Source organism: Seriola lalandi, unplaced genomic scaffold (assembly GCF_002814215.2).
Source record: "Seriola lalandi dorsalis isolate HSWRI2012SDOR001 ecotype SW California unplaced genomic scaffold, Sedor1 jcf7180002054672, whole genome shotgun sequence".
In the NCBI taxonomy this organism is placed as follows: Eukaryota; Metazoa; Chordata; class Actinopteri; order Carangiformes; family Carangidae; genus Seriola; species Seriola lalandi.
This window is the reverse complement of record NW_019525225.1, coordinates 2,164,116-2,185,528: the sequence shown is the minus strand read 5'-3', so window position 1 is coordinate 2,185,528 and position 21,413 is coordinate 2,164,116. Positions and strand designations below refer to the sequence as shown.

The following is a 21,413-nucleotide window of genomic DNA, read 5'->3' as shown; positions in this document are numbered from 1 at the left end:
GTGTAAAAAGCTAACATCAAGTGTTAAAAGTTTTCAAAGGAATATGACAGTAAAATTTAACTGTCAAATATTTTATGAAAACTACAAAAATTGATTTTTTTTTGGGACAAATACATCATAAAATACTTAAGCACAGAATATGTTGTTTTACCAAATGTACAATGCTAAAATCAGTAGCCTATAGACAACACAAACTTCAGTGTTCTGTACAATTACTAGGCTGAATTGCAGTATGTTTTCTTTAATGCTCCAGAAAGCTTCTTGTAAAGTACACTTGTTATTTTCATACCCATTTTGGCTAATCTTTGTAGCTTATACACACTTGACCAATCTTTACATGTGATTTGGTCGCACCGCTAATTCAGTCAATGTAGTCAATATTTTGATGCTAACTATGATTCTGTGTCTACTCTGGTCCATACATTAGCTTAAGTGGCATCATAATTGGTTTATCTGTATATAGTTCCTGCTCTTTCCCTCTCTGGCCTTGTCTCTCTCTGCTACACAGCTGTATTAAGGGCAGAGATGAGCAAGGGAGTAAACAGAGTAAATGCACCATGACCCCATTGGACTGCTTTACAGTGGACTGCTGTCGGGTGATGGATGGGTTATGACACCTGCAGAGGTTAGGCCCAAAGCCCTCTGGACCCTAGCGACACACTGAACGGTGGCTTCTGCATCAGCTTCACTTTCTGTGACAAAAGACAACTGGAGCACATCGTGACATTTCCATCTGGAATGAAGCCTGTACTGTTAGAACAGTGTCAAATGCTGTGTAACCCGTGGATGCAGCCGCATAAGACCAAACATTAATTTTCTTTTCTCTGCATTCATGAGCATTCTCTGCTGCCGCCTACACAGAGGTCATCCTCCTACCTGCACACTGTGGGCTTCACATTATCAGCACCCCTCAATGGCAGGGCTCTCTCTCTCGCTCTATCTCTCCCTATCTCTCTTTCCTCTCCTCTCTCCCTCCCTTCCTCCTTTCATCTCTATTCTCTCCATGATGATACCCCTGCCATGTTGTCATGGCAACAATCGGGCCCTGATTGCTTGGTTGCTAGGCAACTGACATCACCTATAAGAGGAACATGAAGATACAAAGCCAGAGACAAACAAATCACACAAAATATGTGCGCTTGTACATTACTGTGTCGAGTGTGAGTGTGTGCGTGTGTGAGATCGCATGGTGTCATTAGCTCATGCCATGTTTTTCATTCAAATGTTTTTTTTTCATGACAGCAGGAAGGTGTATCATTAGCGTTAGAAAGCATATAATTCAAATATGACTGGTATTCTGGGCAGTCTTGTGCTCTTTGCCAAACAGCAGGTTAAAAACCTCTGAATGCATGACCTGAATTTCAGATGAGAACATTACGAGGGTGTGTGACAAGGGACTGCTCATGAATAACTGATACAGGATCCAGCAAATTCCTATTAATCATGAAGAAAAGCACAAGGCCTTGACCTCAGTGAAGGCAGGCCACATATGTGTAAGGCTCAGGCTAATGTAGCATAGTGTAGCTTCTGAGCATCCAGCTGATTGCATTGACGACACCAGCAGCGGAAATTTGACAATATCCCTGAGCCAGATTGATTATGGACTGCTGTGCTGTAGTTTAACAATGGTGCCACAAGGTGTCATTGTGTGCTGTATTGAACAATATGATCACAGCACTGCAAGAAAATCTGATCCCATTTGCAAGGCTAATGCCAGTACTATTCATATCGATGATATCAGCACTACCATTCTTGTCATTCTTGTTTTTGTCATTTTTCTCCTACCGTCGTCCTTTGTGCACTCGCTCACATCCCACCCCACATATAGGTAGCCAAGCACACACACTTTGACAAACACTCTAATTACATAACATAAGCTAATAAGTTGACTCCATTAACTAAAATGCCTATAGTGTGGTCATATAGTTTTACCACAGGAGGCCCTGGTCAAATGTTGACCCACCTTGACCTTAGCTCTCTACCTAATGAGGCCCACAGGACCTCCTCTATTGAATCTACTCTCTTCTTTAAATATACTACATAACCACCTCTATTGATTTCGTTATCCCATAGTCTTGTTTACAGGACTACCACACCAATTTGTTTTGTTTCTTGTCCAGTCGGTGCATACTGCAGTGTTAGAGCATAAAAGCACAGCTGTCAGCCACAGTCCTCCACCTGGTTAGCCTTCTCACTCAATGTGAGACGACAAAGTCTCCAGCCCAAACAACCCATGATGGATCTAATCTGTCACCTGTCATATGGACAATTTCAGGACGGACAGCGATACTGACAGCCAAAACACTGAAATTAAGCGGCAGAGCCTCTAAGCAGGGTCTGCTGGTAGACAGCATTTAAGCTGTTTTTTTAAAATACAATGAAGACCAACACTAAATATCTGAGGATTTTTTCATTTGTTTTTTGCTAAAGAGGCTATTGACACTCAGAATATACTGAATCATGTTACATTCCCTTCATGTCAAAACAACAAAATGATGATCTCTCATTGTCACCAAAGATAAGGATTTTAAAGCCTGTACAATGAAAACCTACTCGTCCAAAGGGACAGTCAGGCTCAAAGAAGATGAAATTAGTATTTTCATTTCATAAATACAAAGCTGCATAAAAACACAAAAAAGCAATAAAGATACTGAATGAGCCTGTGGCCTCTTCACGTTGTGGCATATTGAAATATCATCAATTATATCCAAACATTTGAGGTAAGATTCAAAAGAAATGATAAGGCATTGCTCATACTCAAGTCTGTGGAGCAGAGGGAAGCACAAGACAGTGAGGATAGAGGATAGAGTGGAGCACAGATTGTGTTGTGTGCATTTGACAAAGAGAAGCTCTTAACAGCCTCCTTGCTGGCTAAGGCTCATGATGGGGGTGGTGGGCATCACAAAGTAGTTGTTGAGACTAGAGGTTAGCATTGCATTGGCAACATAAAGATGGGTGATGAAGAAAAATCATCATAAAGTATCTTAGTAAGGTGTTGGGCCACCACGTGCCACCAGAATAGCTTCAATGTGCCTTGGCATTGATTCTACCAGTCTCTGAACCCCAAGAGCATAACAGAGCCAGTGGATCCCCTCACTGTAGTGGTCAAACTCAGACCTGTACCGTTATCTTGGTGTACGCCACTCATTCACTCGCCCACTTATAATATATATATATGGTGAAGGATGACTCATCTGACTGTATCACTTTTTTCCCACATCTCTGTAGATCAGTGCCTATGGTTTTTGCACCACTGAACTCTCAAATGTGCTTTCATCTTTGTAATAAGGGGTTTATACACTGCAGCCCCACTACAATATCCCTCTCTATGTAACTGTGGACAGACTGTTCTTGCTGATACAGTCTTGTCATGTCCTGCATTGACATTCTCAGTCATCTGAGGAAGACTTGCTCTTCTGTTTTCACTTACATATCACACTAAAGCATGCGCATCACAGTCATCAAATGTGCGCTGTCAACCGCAATTTCTGACCCTATTTACTTATGTCTTTTTCATAGATCTAAATGCAGATGTCACTTTAGTCCCTGTTCCTGTTGGAATACTAGCCAGCTGAACAGTCTTTGTGACTGAAGCTCCTGCCATCCGTGTCCCAACAATGAACCCCTTTTTCAAAGCCACTTAGATCTTTTACTCTTACCATTTTGATACAAAATCAGAATCAACAGGGCCTGCTCAGCATTTTTATACCTGCAACAGAGGATGACTGGATGTCTTTTAAGGTGGAGTGAGCGATTCTAATCCAATACAGTTTTGGTCAAATTCAGTAAATATCTCATCATGGTCTGCTAGCTGTCTGTCCTGTGTCCATACATCCATCTCACCAGCAATGTTTTCCAGCTCCTCCTGACCAGAGGCGTTCCCAGGCCAGATGAGATGAATAATCTCTCCAGTGTGTTCTTGGTCTACCCCGAGGCCTCCTTCCAGTTGGACGTGTCTGAAAGACCACCAATAGAAGGCACCCAGAAAGCATTATAACCAGATACCGGAACCACATCAACAGGCTCCTTTTGATGCAAAGTAGCAGCAGCTCTAGTCCGAGCTCCCTCGAAATGTCAGAGTTCCCTAACCTCTCTGTAAGGCTGAGCCCAGACATTCTGCGGAGGAAACTAATTTCAGCTGCTTGTACTCGCAATTTCATTCTTTTGGTCACTACCCAAAGCTCATGAGCATAGATGAGGGTCAGAACAAAGATAGACTGGTCATTCAGGGTTGTGCCTTCCAGCTCAGCTCCCTCTTCACCACAACATTGCTGTTGCTGCACTGATCCGCCTGTAGTCTCCCATTCCATCCTACCCTTACATATGAACCGTACCCAGAGATACTTACACTCCTTTACTTGTGGCAGAAACTCCATCCCAACCTAAAGAGAGTAATCCACTGTTTTCCAGCAAAGAACCATGGCTTCAAAGTTATAGGTGCTGACCTTCATCCCAACGGCTTCAAACTTGGGCGCACCACCTCAGTGCATGCTGAAGGTCCTGGTCTGACAAGGATAACAGAACTACATCTGCAAATGGTATGGACCATTCTTTCTACAGAACTGCTTCTGATCAGGATGTCTGGTGTTAATGTCTCTCTTCCACTGCATCTCTGTTGGGTTGAGGTCTGGGCTCTGACTGGGCCACTACAAAAGTCAGATTTTCTTTCTGTAGTAGATTGCTGCTGCATCACAGCCACCCTTCTAGTATCCTGTAAGATACCTTGATAAACTTGGGAATTCATTTTCTCCTTGATGATGGTGAATTGTCTAACCTCAGAGGCAGCAAAGCAGGATCAAATCATGATGCTCCCTCCACCGTGTGTCACTTTTGGGATGATGTTTTCAGGTTGGTATGCAGTGCCCTTTTTACACAAAATATAGCGCTGTGTTTTCTTCCAAACAATTCAACCTTAGTTTCACCAGTCCACAGGACAGTTTCCTAGTAGTGTTGTGGAATGTCACGGCACTCTTTGGCAAACTTCAGGCGCAGTGTTGTTTTAATTTGGAGGGCAGCAGCTTCCTTCCTTTGTTGATGTCATTGTCATGGATAAAATGCGCCATGCACACATACATGGTAGACTCATGAACGGAGATGTTAATCAGCTCCAATTATTCCTTGAAGTCTTTAGTTGTTACTCTGGGGCTCATTTCTACCTCACTGAACATCTGCTCTGTGCCTTTGGAGTCATATTAATTGGGTGCGTACTTCTAGGGAGAGTAGCCACAGAACTAAACCATTTAATGTGGACTGATGAATATCTAAATTCTTTGAGATTACTGTGTAATCAACAATTCTTGATCGTAGATCTTTTGAGATCTCTTTCTTGTGAGGCAAGGTTCAGCAGATGTTTCTTGTGAATAAGAAAAAACTCAAACTGAGTGTTTTTTAAAAGTCATAGTATAGCTCTAACCCACACCCCCAATCTTGTTTCATTGATAGGACCCAAGGTGCGATAACTCCTGACTCCAATTAGCTTTTGTTGATGTCATTAGCTGAGGGGTTCACATGTTCACATACTTTTTCCAACCTACACTGTGAATGCTTGAATGGTGTACTCAATATGGTCGAAAACAGTACATTCATTTGTGTGTTACTAGTTGAAATAGAGTGTGTTTGTTTATAATTGTAACTTATATTAAGATATTGAGACACATTTATACATGCATTTTTCTTGACACAGTACTTGCCCTCAGACATTCGGATTACTCTCTAGTTTGCTAAGATATGCTATTGGTGTGATGTTAGCTATAGTAGCAGGAGAGTTGTGAGTATCACTGTCTGCAGCTGGTGTGCTGGCTGTGGGAAAAGTCTCATCCTCTTTGTATGTCAGCTTTGCAGCAGTAACTCTAGCAACAGTTTGCTGTCTCATTGTTTACTCTATATCATGGTATTTATGTGTAAAACGTGCAAAGGTTTTTTATAGGAATGTGGATTTATTACTTTGGATGCATATTTCGAAATGCACTTCCACACCATATAAGATGCTCTAGTGTCCGCCATTATGTCATTGCCTTGGCAATCCGCATCCATGAATTTGGGGAGCAGAACTTCCAAAGCAGCACTGAAAGGAGGGGTGTATTTGTTTTACTGTTTAGTTCAAATAGCAACAGTCATTCTCCAGAATCCCTTTATCCATCTTTAATTTGTCGCCCATCTGTATCATCATAGAGAGGGACTGATTTGTTTGGACAAAGTCAAATATAAAGTAAGCCATTGCCAGTGTTAACTATGCAAGCTGAAGGAGCTGAAGCAAGGTGCTAGATAAGCATTTAGGTTGTAAAAAAAAAAAAAAAAAGATGTCTTCAGCAACACCATTCACAACCATTGCAGCTGCTTGAGTTTTGCACCAAGAACTTAGCACCACACAGCTAGCACCTCTACCTCCTGTTTAAGTTTTCTAAGACTTGAATTCGCACCAGTTTCTTAACAATTCACAGTGCAGATGCCACTTGTACTGGAGCAGGATGCTCTGCAGTTTGTGTGAGTTCTGTCTGATCATGTAGGTGTGTGCCTTTCTTTTGGAAAAGCAGTTGAATGTGTGGGTGAGTGGTACAATATGTGCTTAAAGACGAAACAAAAAATGGCTGACCACAGAATTTAGCACTATTTCTTCATGAGCACAAGAGCAAGCTGTCATTTGAGCAGCGATGATGAGGAAGAAGAAAACATCTGTCTGTATATAATTACATCTCAGTTATCCCCTTTTTTTAAAATTTTTTATTGGATAATAGAGAACCTCAATGCTGTGCAGTCTTGCGCCGGGGCAAGCCCTGCTTCGCTCACTGTGCCCTGGGAGCAACTTGGCAGGATCAGTGTCTCTCTGGCTGCATACAAAGGCCTCACGGACGCCTGTGTCCTTGAGCAGAGATCATGTGAGCTCTCCACTGGATCACTAATCCTAACCCACAGCACAGTTTACTGTATGTCATACACTCATACAGACACACGTCACACGGTATGGTGAATTGTCACTTGTGAAGGTGGACAAGCTGAATGAATACTGAGGATGTGTTTCATTTGATTTGTGAGTAGAGGGTTTAGCTCAACTCCATTTTGGAGACTCTTGGGACTAGAGCAAGATGCAGCAGCCATAAGCTACTCATCCTTGTAATGCACAAACGCACACACACACACACATACATACACATACACACATACACACACACACACACACACACACACACACACACTCAAGAGATATAAATATATATACAGTACAGCTATACAGTATTCATATATATTGAACCATAAGAACAGCTGGCAGCACAAAATAAATACAAATGTGAGTGCGAAAACCCATTCCAGGGAAGAGGATGTCTGTGTTGGACCATGAAGCCATACATGAAGCCAATACTGTGCACATGAAGCTGCTGACTTTGTCTACATCTTGTCAAATGTATAATTTATTTGAAAAAGCACTAACTAGGGAAGCCTCGAAAGTGCTGAAGAGGAGGACAGAAGGTAAGCTAGAGAGTAGAGAGCAGGAAAGAGGAGAGTAGGCAGAAGAGGGGGAAAGGAGGTAAAATGAGATAAAGGAAAGAAGGGGCTGGAAGGAGAAGGCCAAGTGAGGGATTACAGAGGTGAAGGAGGCAGAGAGGACAAAAAAATTTAAGAACTGGAAACGTTAGAGCAGAGAAGTGGAACGAGGGTGACAACAGGGAGAGGAGTGATAATCAAAGGAGTGTAAGACAGGCAAATCAGGAAGGAGGCAGTAAGACTTAGCAGAAATATGCACAGATACAGATACATACTTGATTCTTTATTGCAGTCGTGTTCGATCAGACACCATGCTAGCATTAATATAAGTTGCTTAAAGAGCTTAAATCCCTTCTTCCTTCTGTGCACACCATCTTTGTTCTCGCCTCTCAAACATCAAACCATTCTTCTCTGACTCAGTGCCATACAGGGAGGGAGAGTCAAAGGTATTGTCAGGCTTGCAACCAAATATAAATCCTGTGACGTCTCTTCAAGCTGATATGCCCTAATATTCCAGTTCCAAATGTTATGTAATGACACTTCTGTATGATGTATTGCCATCATATGATGCAATTTATTCATTTTTTCCCTGAGATTTTAGTGTAGGAAGGAGTAGAAAATTACATAAGCTGTTAACATGTCCAGGAAGGGGAAAAAAAAGTGAATCCATTACTTGTTGGAAGTGAAACGCTGAGTGTTCCTGGGTCATCTGTTTTCTAAATTAGATGAAATTACAAGCTGTTCCAGGTGGCATCGGAGCAGCTTCTACTCTACACCAGTGACGATGACCTCATCAGCATTTGTGGGAGTTAGTTTTACCTTAAAGCTGATTTTGAAAGGGCCGATATCATTACAACATACAGACAAAACATAATGTCTCACGTAACATGTCTCTGAGGCATGTCGGAGGGTTGGGGAACAGTAAGGCAGTAAGGCAATCTTACTTTTATCCAAGCAAAATGTTTTAACTTGTCAGCATGTGTAAAGATGATAGTAGTGTTGTGTCCTAGCTGCTTAAGTTAAGTTAAGGGTAGGAGTGTTTTTAGGAGGAGACCCTAGGTGAAAGGTCAGGTGCCAGAAGTGGGTGAGCACCCCTTCCTTTCCTTTCTTTCAGACATGCCTAAAAGCTGACATCTGTTTTAAATAAAGGATATATGGTATCTTTTATCTTCATATAAAATTACCATGTTTGGGCATAAATGTTGGCTCTGTGCCTCTATAGGTTATTAGGAATTAGCTATGTCATGAATATGTATCTAGAGGTTACCCAGCCTATAAATTGTATGGTTTTGGGGAAAAATGGGAGGAGATTCTTTTTGGCTTTGGATCCTCTCACAGGCAGTTTTGATGCTTGTCAAAAGATGCTGTGCTTTCTTGTAATAAACCTTTTTATATACAACTGAGCCGGTGTCTGCGGAGATTCCTTCATCATCTTCACATCATCGCTACGGAAGAAACTACAGACTTTGCTATCACGACCTCCGGATGTGTTGCGTCCTGCAGCGCCACCGACACATTTCAGTGCACTTATCCCCGCTCCAGGCCGGCAAAACAGGGTGAGCATTTCTCACATATTGGGGCGCTGATTTGTTCGTTGAATTTGTCGTTTGCTGTGGGCGCACCGTAAAGAATTATTTGTGTGTGTGTGCCATGATGTATTGATGGTGGAGTGAGACTCCGTTCTAAATTAGATTTATTGCGTTGTGCACAACGCAAAAGGGGGGAGGATTATAATAGAAGAAAATAGAAAAAGGAATAAAATAGGAAGGAAAAGAAGTGAATGACATAATAAGATTAAGTAAAATTGTAGAATAGCCTAATTAGTAATGTTGGTCAGCTAAATAACCCTGCGAGATTAATGAAGATGGGCCCTCAGCTTCTTAACGGTAAGACGTGTAAATTAGACACTGCGTGAAAGTTGGCTTGGAAAGATAGTCGAATTGGGTTAAGATAAATAAATAGAGAAATTTAAAAGGAACAACCCTGGGCCGAGGGCAATTGGATAACTGTAGAAATAAAGTGGATAAAAAAGGATATAAAATAAAAGAAGCCGCAGATTAGGTCAAAGCCCTAGGAAAGGCGATCTTAGATGGGCCGAAAAACCAAGGAATATCGCTAGGTGTGTTTCGGGGTCAGTTCAGGGAACTGGAGGTGTAGAATGGAAACACCGTTGACGGACGAGTGATAGCTACATTTCATAAGGTAGCATAAATTTAAAAGAAAGGAAAAAAAGGATAAAGGAGCGGCAGGAAAAAGCATGCGATAAAAGTGTGAATGAGACGTCTTTGAGAGTTTAGGATTAGATATTGGTTGTGTGTTGAAATGATGTTGAATTTGTTATTTGTTTTACAAGCTTGTTGTGTGCCTTTAATTGTTGAATGATTTATCTCTGTCGGTGTGGAGCCGGACTATGCAGTCGCTGCGGCTGTGTTTGTGTGTATGTGAGTGTGTTTGTTTAAAGGTGTTGTTTAATGTTGACATTGTCCTGTCTGTGAGTGGAGAGTTGCAGTGAGTTATGTGGTTTATGTTAATGTGATAGATATTATATTGAATAGAATATATATAGGTTGTGATTAAGAGTGGGAGATTCAGTAAAATACAGGGAAAGATATTCTGTTTTTACTAATAAAAACTTGAAATTGACCAACCATGGCCAGTGGAAGGGACTCTTAACCCTGATGTAATTAAAACGATGCAGGTGCTTGTATCCACCTGTAAGGCGGATCAAAGGAAGGGTAAAAAGGGGGAACAACGTAAAGAAAAGAGACAAATAGAGCTTGGCATTCTTCAGTTGTTTGAAAATGAGGGACAGGAACGCTTAAAAACTGCAAAAGATAAGAACGACAGAGGCGCGGAAATAATTCGAAAAAATGTAAAAGAAATAGAAAAAGTGATGGCGGAAATTAATGCACCGTTTTCACATACGGCTCCAATCAAGAGCCCTCCGCCTTATGAGAAGGAGGTGAAGTACAAGGAAATCTATCCCCAGCTTCCAGTGATCAGTCATGAGGGTAATTATCGCATCCAAGATGAAGATGACCAAATAATAGAAACAGGAAAAGCGCAAACGATTATAAGGATGTATCCAGGTTCTAAAAGTAAGAAGAAAACGACCCGCCTGGAAACCGAGGGTAGATTGAGGATCAGGAAGATGGACTCCGAAGATGATGATCAGAGTGATCTAGAGGGGGCCATGGGTGGATATGACCCTGCAGTCAGCTGGATACTGGCTAAAGCTGAAAAGAGAGGAGATAAAACATGGACAGGAGATGATAGCTCAAGAGATGATAGCTCTAATGAGAGTGAGATTGGAGACGGCGATGCAGATTCAGAGAGCGAGGGTCCTTCGACGTCCAGATAATTTTTTCCTGCAACATCTAGTACTAGCATAAAAAAGGATAAACAGAAGTCTCTAAAAGAGGTCGAAAGAAGTATTGATCAGTGTTTATCGTTCTTGGAGTTATCTACTGGATCAGAAAGCCAAAGAACGTTGGAGAAACAGCTAAAAGAACTACAGATACAGAAGAAAAAGTTGCAGAAAAAAGGTTCCCAAAAATTAGAGTTGAAATATACATTGCGCCCAAGAAAAAAGATACTACGCAAAAAGATGCTTCCAGTGATTGTCCGAGGACAGAATTTGGAGTATAAGCCTTGGCAGAATACAGATATGTCAGACGTGATGGAGAAGTTACCTACTCTTCAAGATGGAGCACATCCTTGGACTTCAAAGATGGATGAGCTCATGGTGGGAACACAATTTGCTATGGGAGATATTAAGAGACTGTTGGCTAATCTCCTTGGGGTTTCAGCGATGGAAGAGATTCTACAGAGAGCGGGACTCGATATGTGGGAACTGCTGTGAATGATCCAGAGCTGCTTTCCGCACATAGAGCTCGAGTGTGGAGAGCGCTGAAAGACACATTTCCGACAAATGTTCATCCAGATAATGTTCTTATTGAGACACTGGGACAAGAAGAAAATCCGAGGGCCTATGTGTCAAGAGCCTTTCAAAAGTGGAGAAATGTCACAGGAAATGACCCGGACTTGAGTCAAATGGAGCAGTCAATTTTGCGAGCCAAAATATAGAAGGGGCTGCCCCAGCCAGTGATGAGTAAACTTGCCGAAGTGGTTGGTCTTGGAAGCATGACAAAGAGTGTTTATACGGATCATATAGCCCATCAAGTGGAGCTATATAGGAAAAAGGAAAATGACCAGAAAGAGCAGGACCAAGAGATCCTTAGAAAACTCAACCAAGTACAACTGGTGGGTAAAGGAGAAGAAGCAGGCTCTGGTTATACAGAGTCAGTCTCCGCTGAATCAATCATTATCACAACCGCAGCCGAACCAAGTTCAGTTTCAATCACCCCAGCCAACACTGGTGGTTCCAGGTGATACCTGCCCACAGCCTGCTTTTGGTCAGGTGCAGACTTGGAAAGGAAGAGGTTGAGGAACCTTAGGACGAGGAAGAGGAGGAAGATTTGAGTCATATTCTCAACAATCTTCAGACGGGGCGTCGATGAGCATCCGCTCCATGTGTAGAGGCTACAGTCCTCGCTGCAGATGGCCCCCGGTTCGAGTCCCGCATCGGACAAGCCCTTAGCTGCATGTCATTCCCCCTCTCTCTCTCTGCCTCCCCAGTTCCTGTCTCTCTTTACTGAACAATCAATAAAGGCACAAAAAGCCAGAAAAAAATAAAAATAAAATAAAAAAATCTTCAGAAGTATGCTATAACTGCGGACAGTGTGGTCACTTTGCTTGTGAGTGTAACTACAGAGGAAACCCTAGAAGAAACTTCAGAGGAGGATTCAGGGGCCAACCAAGGTCGCCCACGGGGCCATTGACTTCTAGAGGTGCCCAGAAGACGCGAAGGGGGGGTGTCAGCTGGTAGGTATCAGGGCCGGAGAGAGATCCAACAATAGAGGTGAAAATAAACAATCAACAATGGAAGCAATGGCTGATAGCGGAGCTGCTTTCACCTCGGCCTGAAGATGCTATACATCTCCCCATGTCTGGTCAATTGATTCGGACAATCGGGTTTGAGGGAGTTAAACATCTGATTCCGCTCACGAAACCAATTGAGCTCTGTTATAACACATGAAGATTACAATACCTATACTGGTATCAGAACATACACCTATGGCGCTGTTGGGGAGAGATGCTTTGTGTAGATTGAACTGTACAATAAAATGCACACCGGACGGCTGTCTGGTGAAAGTGCCAAACGAGGTTGTTTTTGATTTTTGATGATAACAGAAACTGAAGCTTCTTCAGTATTTTGGATTGGAAATCTTAGTGCAGAACTTTTGGAGCCAGCTAATCTGTGGGAGAAGTTCATTGTAGCAAACATGCCCAATGTGAAGCTTCCAGAGTATCCATTTCACTGTACGCTCAAGTATTTCAAGAATGCTGCCCAATCGAACTCAGAAGAGTGGCTGAGTCATCAGCCAAATCAAGTTCAACTCAGTTCGTGTTGCATAATTTTGGGACCACAAGGAGCAGCTATGAAGATAGACAGAGATGACTATTTGAATGGAGAATTTGATATCAAGAAGAGTGTGCCACATGCGACTTTGTTGGTGTCGGAGGAATATGAGCAATATGTGGATGATATTATTATATGTTCACCAAATGAGGAAACATGTCACAAGGACTCAATTAAATTGCTACAAATACTGGCAGAGAATGGGCATAAGGCCTCTCAGAAGAAGCTGCAGTATTGTCAGGAGAAAGTGGTTTATTCGGGTTAGATAATAACGCAGGGTCACAGAGGCATTTCTGATAGTCAAGTGGAAGCGATTCATAAGGCTTCAAAGCCTAGAACCGTTAGAGAGATGTTGACGTTGCTTGGTATTGCTGGATATTCCTCAGCATGGATAGAGGATTATGCTAGTTTAACAGGGCCTTTGAGAGCTATGATTAAAGATACTGGTAATGTTCAACTACATTGTAATCTTTGTTGGACACAGGATGGTCCTTTGGCATTTGAAACGATCAAACAGAGATTGCAAGAGGCTCCAGCGCTAGCGCTTCCAGATTACACTAAGAATTTCTTGTTGTATGTGTCCACTTCTACTGGGGGTAAATATGCATGTGCCGTACTTTGTCAGTCAACAGGTACGGGAACAAGTCCTCAACCTATTTCATATTATTCTACTGCATATTCAGATGTACAATTGGGATTACTGTTGTGCTAAAGAGCAATGGTGGGAGTGTCTTTGATGTACGATAAGGCATCATCAGTCACTATGGGTTATCCAGGGACAATACTTACCCATTATAGTCTCAGAAATCTTTTGAACTATGGCAAATACACATTGACCATGCCTAGGCTTAGAGACTATCATAGGCTCTTAGAGCAGGAAGATGTCACTGTAGTGAGATGTGCTACGGTGAATCCAGCTGAGAATTTGCCAACTCCAGAGGATGGTGAACTGCATGATTGTGTTCAGGAAGCTGAGAAATACTCAAGCCTTAGATCTGATTTACAAGCCCTCCCATTGCGTGAGGCGGACTTGGAATATTGGACAGATGGTTCTTGTTATCGTGTGGGTGATAAAATGTTCAGATCCGATACATTATCGACACTACATTGAAGAGTCGACGCTGCTGAGGAGCTGCAGTGTGATATATTCTTATGTTTTCACTTATATATATTTGTATGAGTAATACTTAACTCTTATAATGTTTTCTTTGTATCAATTGTTTGTAGAATGATGTTTTCTGATATTGAGTAAATATATTGGGACTTCAGATGTTTTTTTTCTTAACGCCTAGGGAAATTGGGGACTAGGCAGGGAAAGGTCCATTGGAAGGTGCGACGGGATGACTGGACTGAATTTGGACAGTGTTTTGATTTTATTTTCTGAGGTTTCCATATATATCTGCTTAAATTGTAGTCTACACAAATTGTAACAAATAATTAAAGTTCCTCTTTTAATTGATCTGGAGTACCGTGAGTGGTCGCCTAGGCAGAGGGGCGGTGGGAGAATTTTCCTGTCTAGAGTGTATGATGGAAATTTCAGGAAAGATGGCTGTCAGACAGGTTTTTTGCTCTCACACTCCATAAAGATATTGTTCAAATTAAAAGTATGCTGTAGAAAGCATATGTAGGAGGAATTGTTATCTTTATCATAATTGTATTCATGTATATTTTATTCTTTTGTTTTTCGAGACTCTGTGTAGTCTCGAAGGGGGGAAATATGTTGTGTCCCAGCTGCTATGTGAGTTAGGGATAGGAGTGTTTTTAGGAGGAGACCCTAGGTGAAAGGTCAGGTGCCATAAGCAGGTGAGCACCCCTCCCTCTCCTTTCTTTCAGACATTCCTAAAAGCTGACATCTGTTCTAAATAAAGGATGTATGGTATATTTTATCTTCATATAGAATGACCATGTTTGGGCATAAATGTTGGCTCTGTGCCTCTATAGGTTATTAGGAATTAGCTATGTCATGAATATGTATCTAGAGGTTACCCAGCCTATAAATTGTATGGTTTTGGGGAAAAACGGGAGGAGATTCTTTTTGACTTTGGATCCTCTCACAGGCAGTTTTGACGCTTGTCAAAAGATGCTGTGCTTTCTTGTAATAAACCTTTTTATATACAACTGAGCCGGTGTCTGCGGAGATTCCTTCATCATCTTCACATCATCGCTACGGAAGAAACTACAGTAGCATTATAAAAGAAACAGAAATACTTAGTTACTTTAAATGCCTCAAGGATTAAAACTCAAATAATACCAACTTCCTCTTTAGTCTAGAGGAGCTTGCTCCAAATCCTCTTCACTTTTTCTCACAGAATTGCACTAATTTTGCCTCAGTTGTTTTCAGATGAGGCCCATTCATTGCTTTCACTGGAAATTCAGGTTTTAAGTAGTTTGCCAACAAAATACTCAACACAGTGGCTCACTGGGGACGCCATTTAAGTCTTAAAGATGGCTGGGAGAAGCTTGTGTTGTCTTATATTGCCTGAGCTGCTATTGCTCAAACTAAAAGCATCATTAAGGACTATGCTGCTTCGGTTCAACTTTGCGTGCTGTACTCAGTGTTACCCGATATTTGTCACTCACCGGCTCACTGTGGCTTCACCCACACAGCAAAACTTTGTGCACAGACCCGCACGGGGAAGCAACATTGTTTACATAACCTGTTCTACAGTACGTGGGTGTCAGGGAACAGCTCACCCAGGGAGCTGCTCACCCATCATCTGCTACATGATGGCAAACCACACTCCTCACCTGCATTGCAGCCAACCTCCATTAAAGTTTAATAACTCACATTTAAAGGAATACAACAAGTTTTGGCAAATCTGACCTGTGATCCAGGTCAATTTGCTCAGTGGAAAGACAGGTGAATCTCCACCTCTTATGCAAATCTCTTGTTGATATGCAAATTTTATTTACTTAACAATGGTGGACACCAAAATATTTGAAGAGTGGTTGATGGTTGTTGGGGGAAATGGTATCAAATCATCTCATTGGTCAGTCAGAGACCACTGACTGCTTTGCCACCCAGTCAGTGCATTCTTTTACACACTTTGTGCACTAACTTTTCCTTTTATAAACTGACCATCTGTCTCACAATCTCTTGGCAATACCCATGTTTTCTTTGCCAGCTTTACAGTAAATCTTTTCTCACTTTGATAGCGATGCAGGATTCTGGAACAAGTTTGGTGAAATATCCACTGTTACCAACTGTGGTCTTTCACTTGCAGTGTTTTTTTTTTTTTTTTTTCTTCAGGCTAGCTCAGTGAGTCACACTCAAGGCAAATAGGATGCATGAAGGACTGATGTTCCACGCGTACAGAGCGATACCTTGACATTTTCATTTTTGTTTTTTTTTCTCGCAAAGAATTTGTCACACTGCAATGTGTTGGGTAACAAAAATAGGCTAACCAACATGCAGTTATCAGCTTGAAAGTTAGCTCAATAGAGGAAGATGTGACATCAAGTGCTTGCTTTTATTTCTATTTATATTGTAGAAACAAAAATGTATTTGATGTAAACCACCACAGTGTGAAGTGTGGTTTCCCTGCTCATCTGACTGCACCTACTAATCTATGTTTAACTGACCAATAATCTCTGTTGCCAAGGAAACTGAGAGGTTGATAAGCAAATGAATGTAATGTGCCACAGTGAAGCACAAATTTATGTAATACATCTGAAAGGGCCAGTTGCACTCACTACAAAACTCACTGAGTCCAAGTAAAAATTTTCAAATGATCACCACCTTCGCACAGCTTTAAGAGTAGCCGTGTGTGTGTGTGTGTGTGTGTGTGTGTGTGTGTGTGTGTGTGTGTGTGTGTGTGTGTGTGTGTGTATTTGTGTTTCCCACTTTTGTCATCACTTCCTGCCAGAAGCTGCATTCAGGTGCAGCTGCTACAGTATATTGTTCACCTGTTTTTGAATCTGTATGTGAGTAAGTACATCCACCAGGGTTTTTGAAGGTCTAGGACAGATTGTAGACGTCTGAACAAACAGGGTCTGACCCCAGAGTGGGTCTTGAGTCGGACTACATTAGAGCCATTTCATTTTTCATTTTATTAGCCAATTTCACGACTAGGGCTGCCTCCATGGAGCGGCGGGCTGAGCGCTGACGCTGAGCACATGTGTATGATATAACACATCGCTCATATCCTGTATGTGAGAGGCAGATGTGTGTAGATGCACAGTGGGTAGCTCTAACGTGTGTCTACGGTCGAGGTTCAGATAATCCAGCTAAAATATGAGGGGATGAGCGTGCGGAGTGCCCTCCCATGGTCTCTCCCTGACATATTCTGCAGCTCCGGCATGACACAAAGCCCCGCACAGGCAACCCTAGCGCCGGATCTCTCCCGCTTTTACTACATCCACGCAGGTCAGCCAGCCCCTGTTTTGTACACTCACAAAGCATGACACAGAGTAGAAGCTGCAGAGAGAGTGGGAGAGAGGGTCATCCAGAGAAGGAGATATCAAAGTGTTCTGTCTCTACATCACTCAGGTAGCCCAGCTCACCCTGGGGTTTTTCAGAAATATACAAATGCCAAGAAGATTTCAAAGATAGGAAGGTTTTTGTGTCTCACACAAAAAGAATCGGCATGTAGATGGCATACTTTTAAAATCGAGAGATAACACAAAGATGAGTGCTTCCTTCTACTCTGTGTTCAGATACAGTTGTGGCACCTCTCACTCTTTCTCACACACACACACACACACACACACACACACACACACACACACACACACACACAGAGCCAGAGTAATGAACAACAGATAGGCTTACCTTTGTAGTCACAATGCAGAGGCAGTCCATGGTACTTAGAACAAAATATTGGGGTGTATCTCAACCCCCCCAACCCCCCACGACAGAGGGCTGAGACCCCACACCCCTCTCCCCAGCCTGCCCCACTCCTGCGCTCTCACTCTCGTCCTGCCTTTCCCCCCTTTTCTTTCCTTCCGTGAATCTCTTCTTTGACTAACTGAACCAGCGAGGGAAAGAGAGGATGGAGGGAGGGGGAAACATGAAAAGGGAGGGGGAGGGCCACAGGGAAATAGAGAGAGTGAGCAAAGAAAAGAGAGAGGAGAGGAGAGGAGAGAGGGTGGTCTCGGAATTTAGTATGAGAGAGAAAGAGCGGAGAAAAGGGAAGGTGAGATTATATTATCCTTTTTTTTTTTTTTCAAGGCGAGAGCGAAACAGCGGAAAAGAAAGAGAAATGATGGAATGAATATGAAAGGAAATGGAGGAAGGGGAGGATGGAGATGGAAAACAGAGGTGGTGGGGATTAAAAAAAAGGGGGGTTCACACTGTGGAAAGAAAGGGAAAAAGAGAAACAGAGAATAAGACAGCAAAACAGCAGAGGATGGAGAGGAAGAAGTGAGGGAGGGGACAGTCAAGGAGAGAGAAAAGGAGAGGGAGAGTGGGTGAGTGCATGTGTGCGTGTGTGCGTGTGTGTGTGTGTGTGTGTGTGTGTGTGTGTGAAGACAGAAGGAATTAGACCGAAAGAAAATGTGTTGAGGAGGAGAGTGTGAATTACATATGCATCACAGAAAAAGAAAACACGAAGCTCAGCAAGAGTGACTTGAAGAAGACCAAAAAGGAAGAAAAGACAGGAACGGGAGTTCACATTAACCGGATGAAGTAATGAGATTGAAAATGCGTGAAGGTTTTTCTGCTTGTTGTAGCACTCTGCAGCTGTTGCCTTAGCAATGGTGCAGTTGTTGCCATGGCAATAGGGAGGCTTGTTGTTGTCATATGGTCACCGTTGTAGTGCTGAGGACTGAGTGAGAAACTCTGCATTGGATTTACACATTTGTGCATCAAAATCTGTATGTGTGCCAGTGTATGTGTGTATGTACGTGTGCATTTGTGCTTGTGTCCGTGTGTGTCATTTTAAATAGAGTAATATAGAGCAGAGAACCATGAAGGACAGTCAGATTTAAATAAGTAATCACCAGAAATTATCCACTGGATTATTTCAATATTAGCACATGGCCACATAATTCACCAAGTGATTATTACAATTCCAGAAACATTCAAAATTATCATGACTTCTACTGCCTTTTATCATCCAGTTAAATATTTTGTATAGCTTTAATAAAATGGTGTAAAAATGTATGCGCTCATTTCAGTTGTACACTCTGCCTTTAAGACTGTGGACCGTACCACTCAGGGTTGTGTAAGGGGGAATATGTGCTTCATGTGTCTTTGCATCATCAGTTCTATAATTGTACAAATCCACCCCTCACCCCACCTCATCCCCACTCTCTGGTTCCCCACAATGCCGGAGCAATGGTGCAGCAATAAAGCAATTCTAAATGATGAACACACATTTATTCCCCAGGGTGATGAGTAGAGCTTTGATCGAAATGTAAAGTGCAGTACAACAAACACAGACAGACCACAGATGGCCACAGTTGCAGTCAGGGTTTCGCAAATGTCAAGCTCTGTAATTAAAGGCAAGGACGGGCTACGTTAATTACTCCACTTTTACTCTGTTCCATACCTGTTAGTCTACACCCTAGTTAACTTCTGTTTTTTCTGGCACCTGATCATCAGCTTTTGACTCATATCAAACTGATTAACAACTAACTTAACTTGTTAGAAGCAAGACAGCGGCTTAATGTGACATTAGTTTAATGAGATATCCAGCAGAGATTCTCACAGAGGTAGTTAAAGCAATATTTCACACCATATAACATTTAGTAACTCCCACTAGCCTTTGATGCCTTCCGACCACTCTATTTATAATACCTTTGAAGACTAAGGGACCGTAACCAAGGTTTTTTTTCTGAGAAGATTGATCTTTTTAGAGATTACTTTTGTCTGTTTTCAATTATGAATAGAGAGAGAAAATTATGTGATTGCAGAGAATCCATTAACAGGACCAGATGATATTTATCTCGCAGGAAGCTAGTGTTTAGAATGTGCATTTTTGTACTTTCAAATACATAAATACTTAATAAAAGGCAATACGCAAAGCAAGCCATGTTAAATATGTGCCACAGCTTCTCTACTAACATATGATATTCAGTAGAAGTGGAAACTAAAACTAAACTAAACTTCACAGACAACATTTAACAAACAAGGTTTGAATGAAACACTAAAGAAACTGTAGAAACTGTACTCTGAAGACATATTTTTAAAATGATACAATACTATTTAATTGTCATTACTTGTTTATTTGAGTGTTAGTGTTGACCACAACTCATTTTATTACAGTGGCAATCATGAGCTTTGAAGTGGCAGTTTAATGTTCCTTTGAGTGGTGAGTACTCTTCAAAAGACATGTCTTTTCTTTTGTATTTGCATAAATATTTGTTTGTAAAAGATGTAGGGCTGCAAATCACAAGTATAATGACAACAGATTCCCATCACAAGCAGAGCTAGAACAACTGGTGTTGATGTATATTAGCTGATAAGTAACAAGAAATCACAAACGTCAAAGGTCAAACTACATTTGAAGTTATTTAGAAACAGTGTCACTACATTGATTGTCTACTCGTGTCCTGACTGATTTTTCAACTATAAAATGTCAAACTTATTATGTATCTTGGTCACAATTCTTAAAAAAAAAAAAAAATCAAGGGAGCTGTATAATTTATGTTCAAAAAGATCAGATTTTTAATCACCCAAAGCCCAAGGTTGTTATCTGCTGAATGCTCATTTTCTTGTACAGTTTCTAACATGCTTCCTGTGGAAGTGATGGGGGGGACAAAATCCATTGTTTTCATTCGGTGCAAAAAATGTACTGGTATCCCAAAGTTTATTGTATATTAACATGCAGTTTAATAGAGTTAATCAAATCAAGTGGGTATCTTCCACACTTGAGGTGTCTTTGTGTTTCCCCTGACAGTGTTTTGTTGCTGAGCTACAGTGGAGGGAAAGAAAGGAATGAATTTCACATGAAAACAAGAGGAGGATACTCACTTGATTTGTCTAACACAGACTGCTTAAACCTTATATTATAGACCCATAACTCTCATATCATCTTATGAGATAGAGTTTGGAGTGTATTTTTGGACAGAACAAGGACTTTATCCTACATCACTTACACTGAAAGCACATTATGGCCGCAATGAAGAGCAAAAACTGTCTGAATGTACATATCAGCACGTGAGTATTGTTTTAAGACTTTTAAAATCGTTCTTAGTGAATTTATCTGTGTATCAACTAACCAGTCAATCAGCTGCTTCAGAAATAAAAAATAATAATCTCTCAATGCTGGTGTGCTCTGTTGTACTGCAACAGTCTTGACTAGGTGCAAGAAGAATTGGGTTTACAAAAATAGCTGTAAATGTCACAGATAATTAAGTGTATCCACTTATCACATCTGTGATGATTTGAAGTTTCTGTTCATTTAGTTGTTCATTTGTACAGTAGCACTTGATGTGCCTGCAGTCTGCACAGCTGACTTATTTTGACAGTTTTGGCAGCTTCCTCCTCCACTGCTAAACTTATAAACTG

General features: G+C 41.5%; 1 protein-coding gene and 1 pseudogene across 1 annotated transcript in view; one reads left to right on the top strand and one right to left on the bottom strand.

Annotated features, from left to right (window-relative positions):
• Positions 1–17,780, bottom strand: part of dlg4a (discs, large homolog 4a (Drosophila)) — a 73,802-nt gene extending 56,022 nt beyond the window's left edge. Inside the window, exon 1 of the mRNA XM_023421533.2 lies at positions 17,733–17,780. Coding sequence (XP_023277301.1) covers positions 17,733–17,762 — 30 coding nt within the window. The 5' untranslated portion in view covers positions 17,763–17,780. The remainder of the gene's footprint in view (positions 1–17,732) is intronic.
• On the top strand, positions 10,373–11,871 carry LOC147818244 (uncharacterized; annotated as a pseudogene).
• Positions 17,781–21,413: the final 3,633 nt, after the last annotated feature.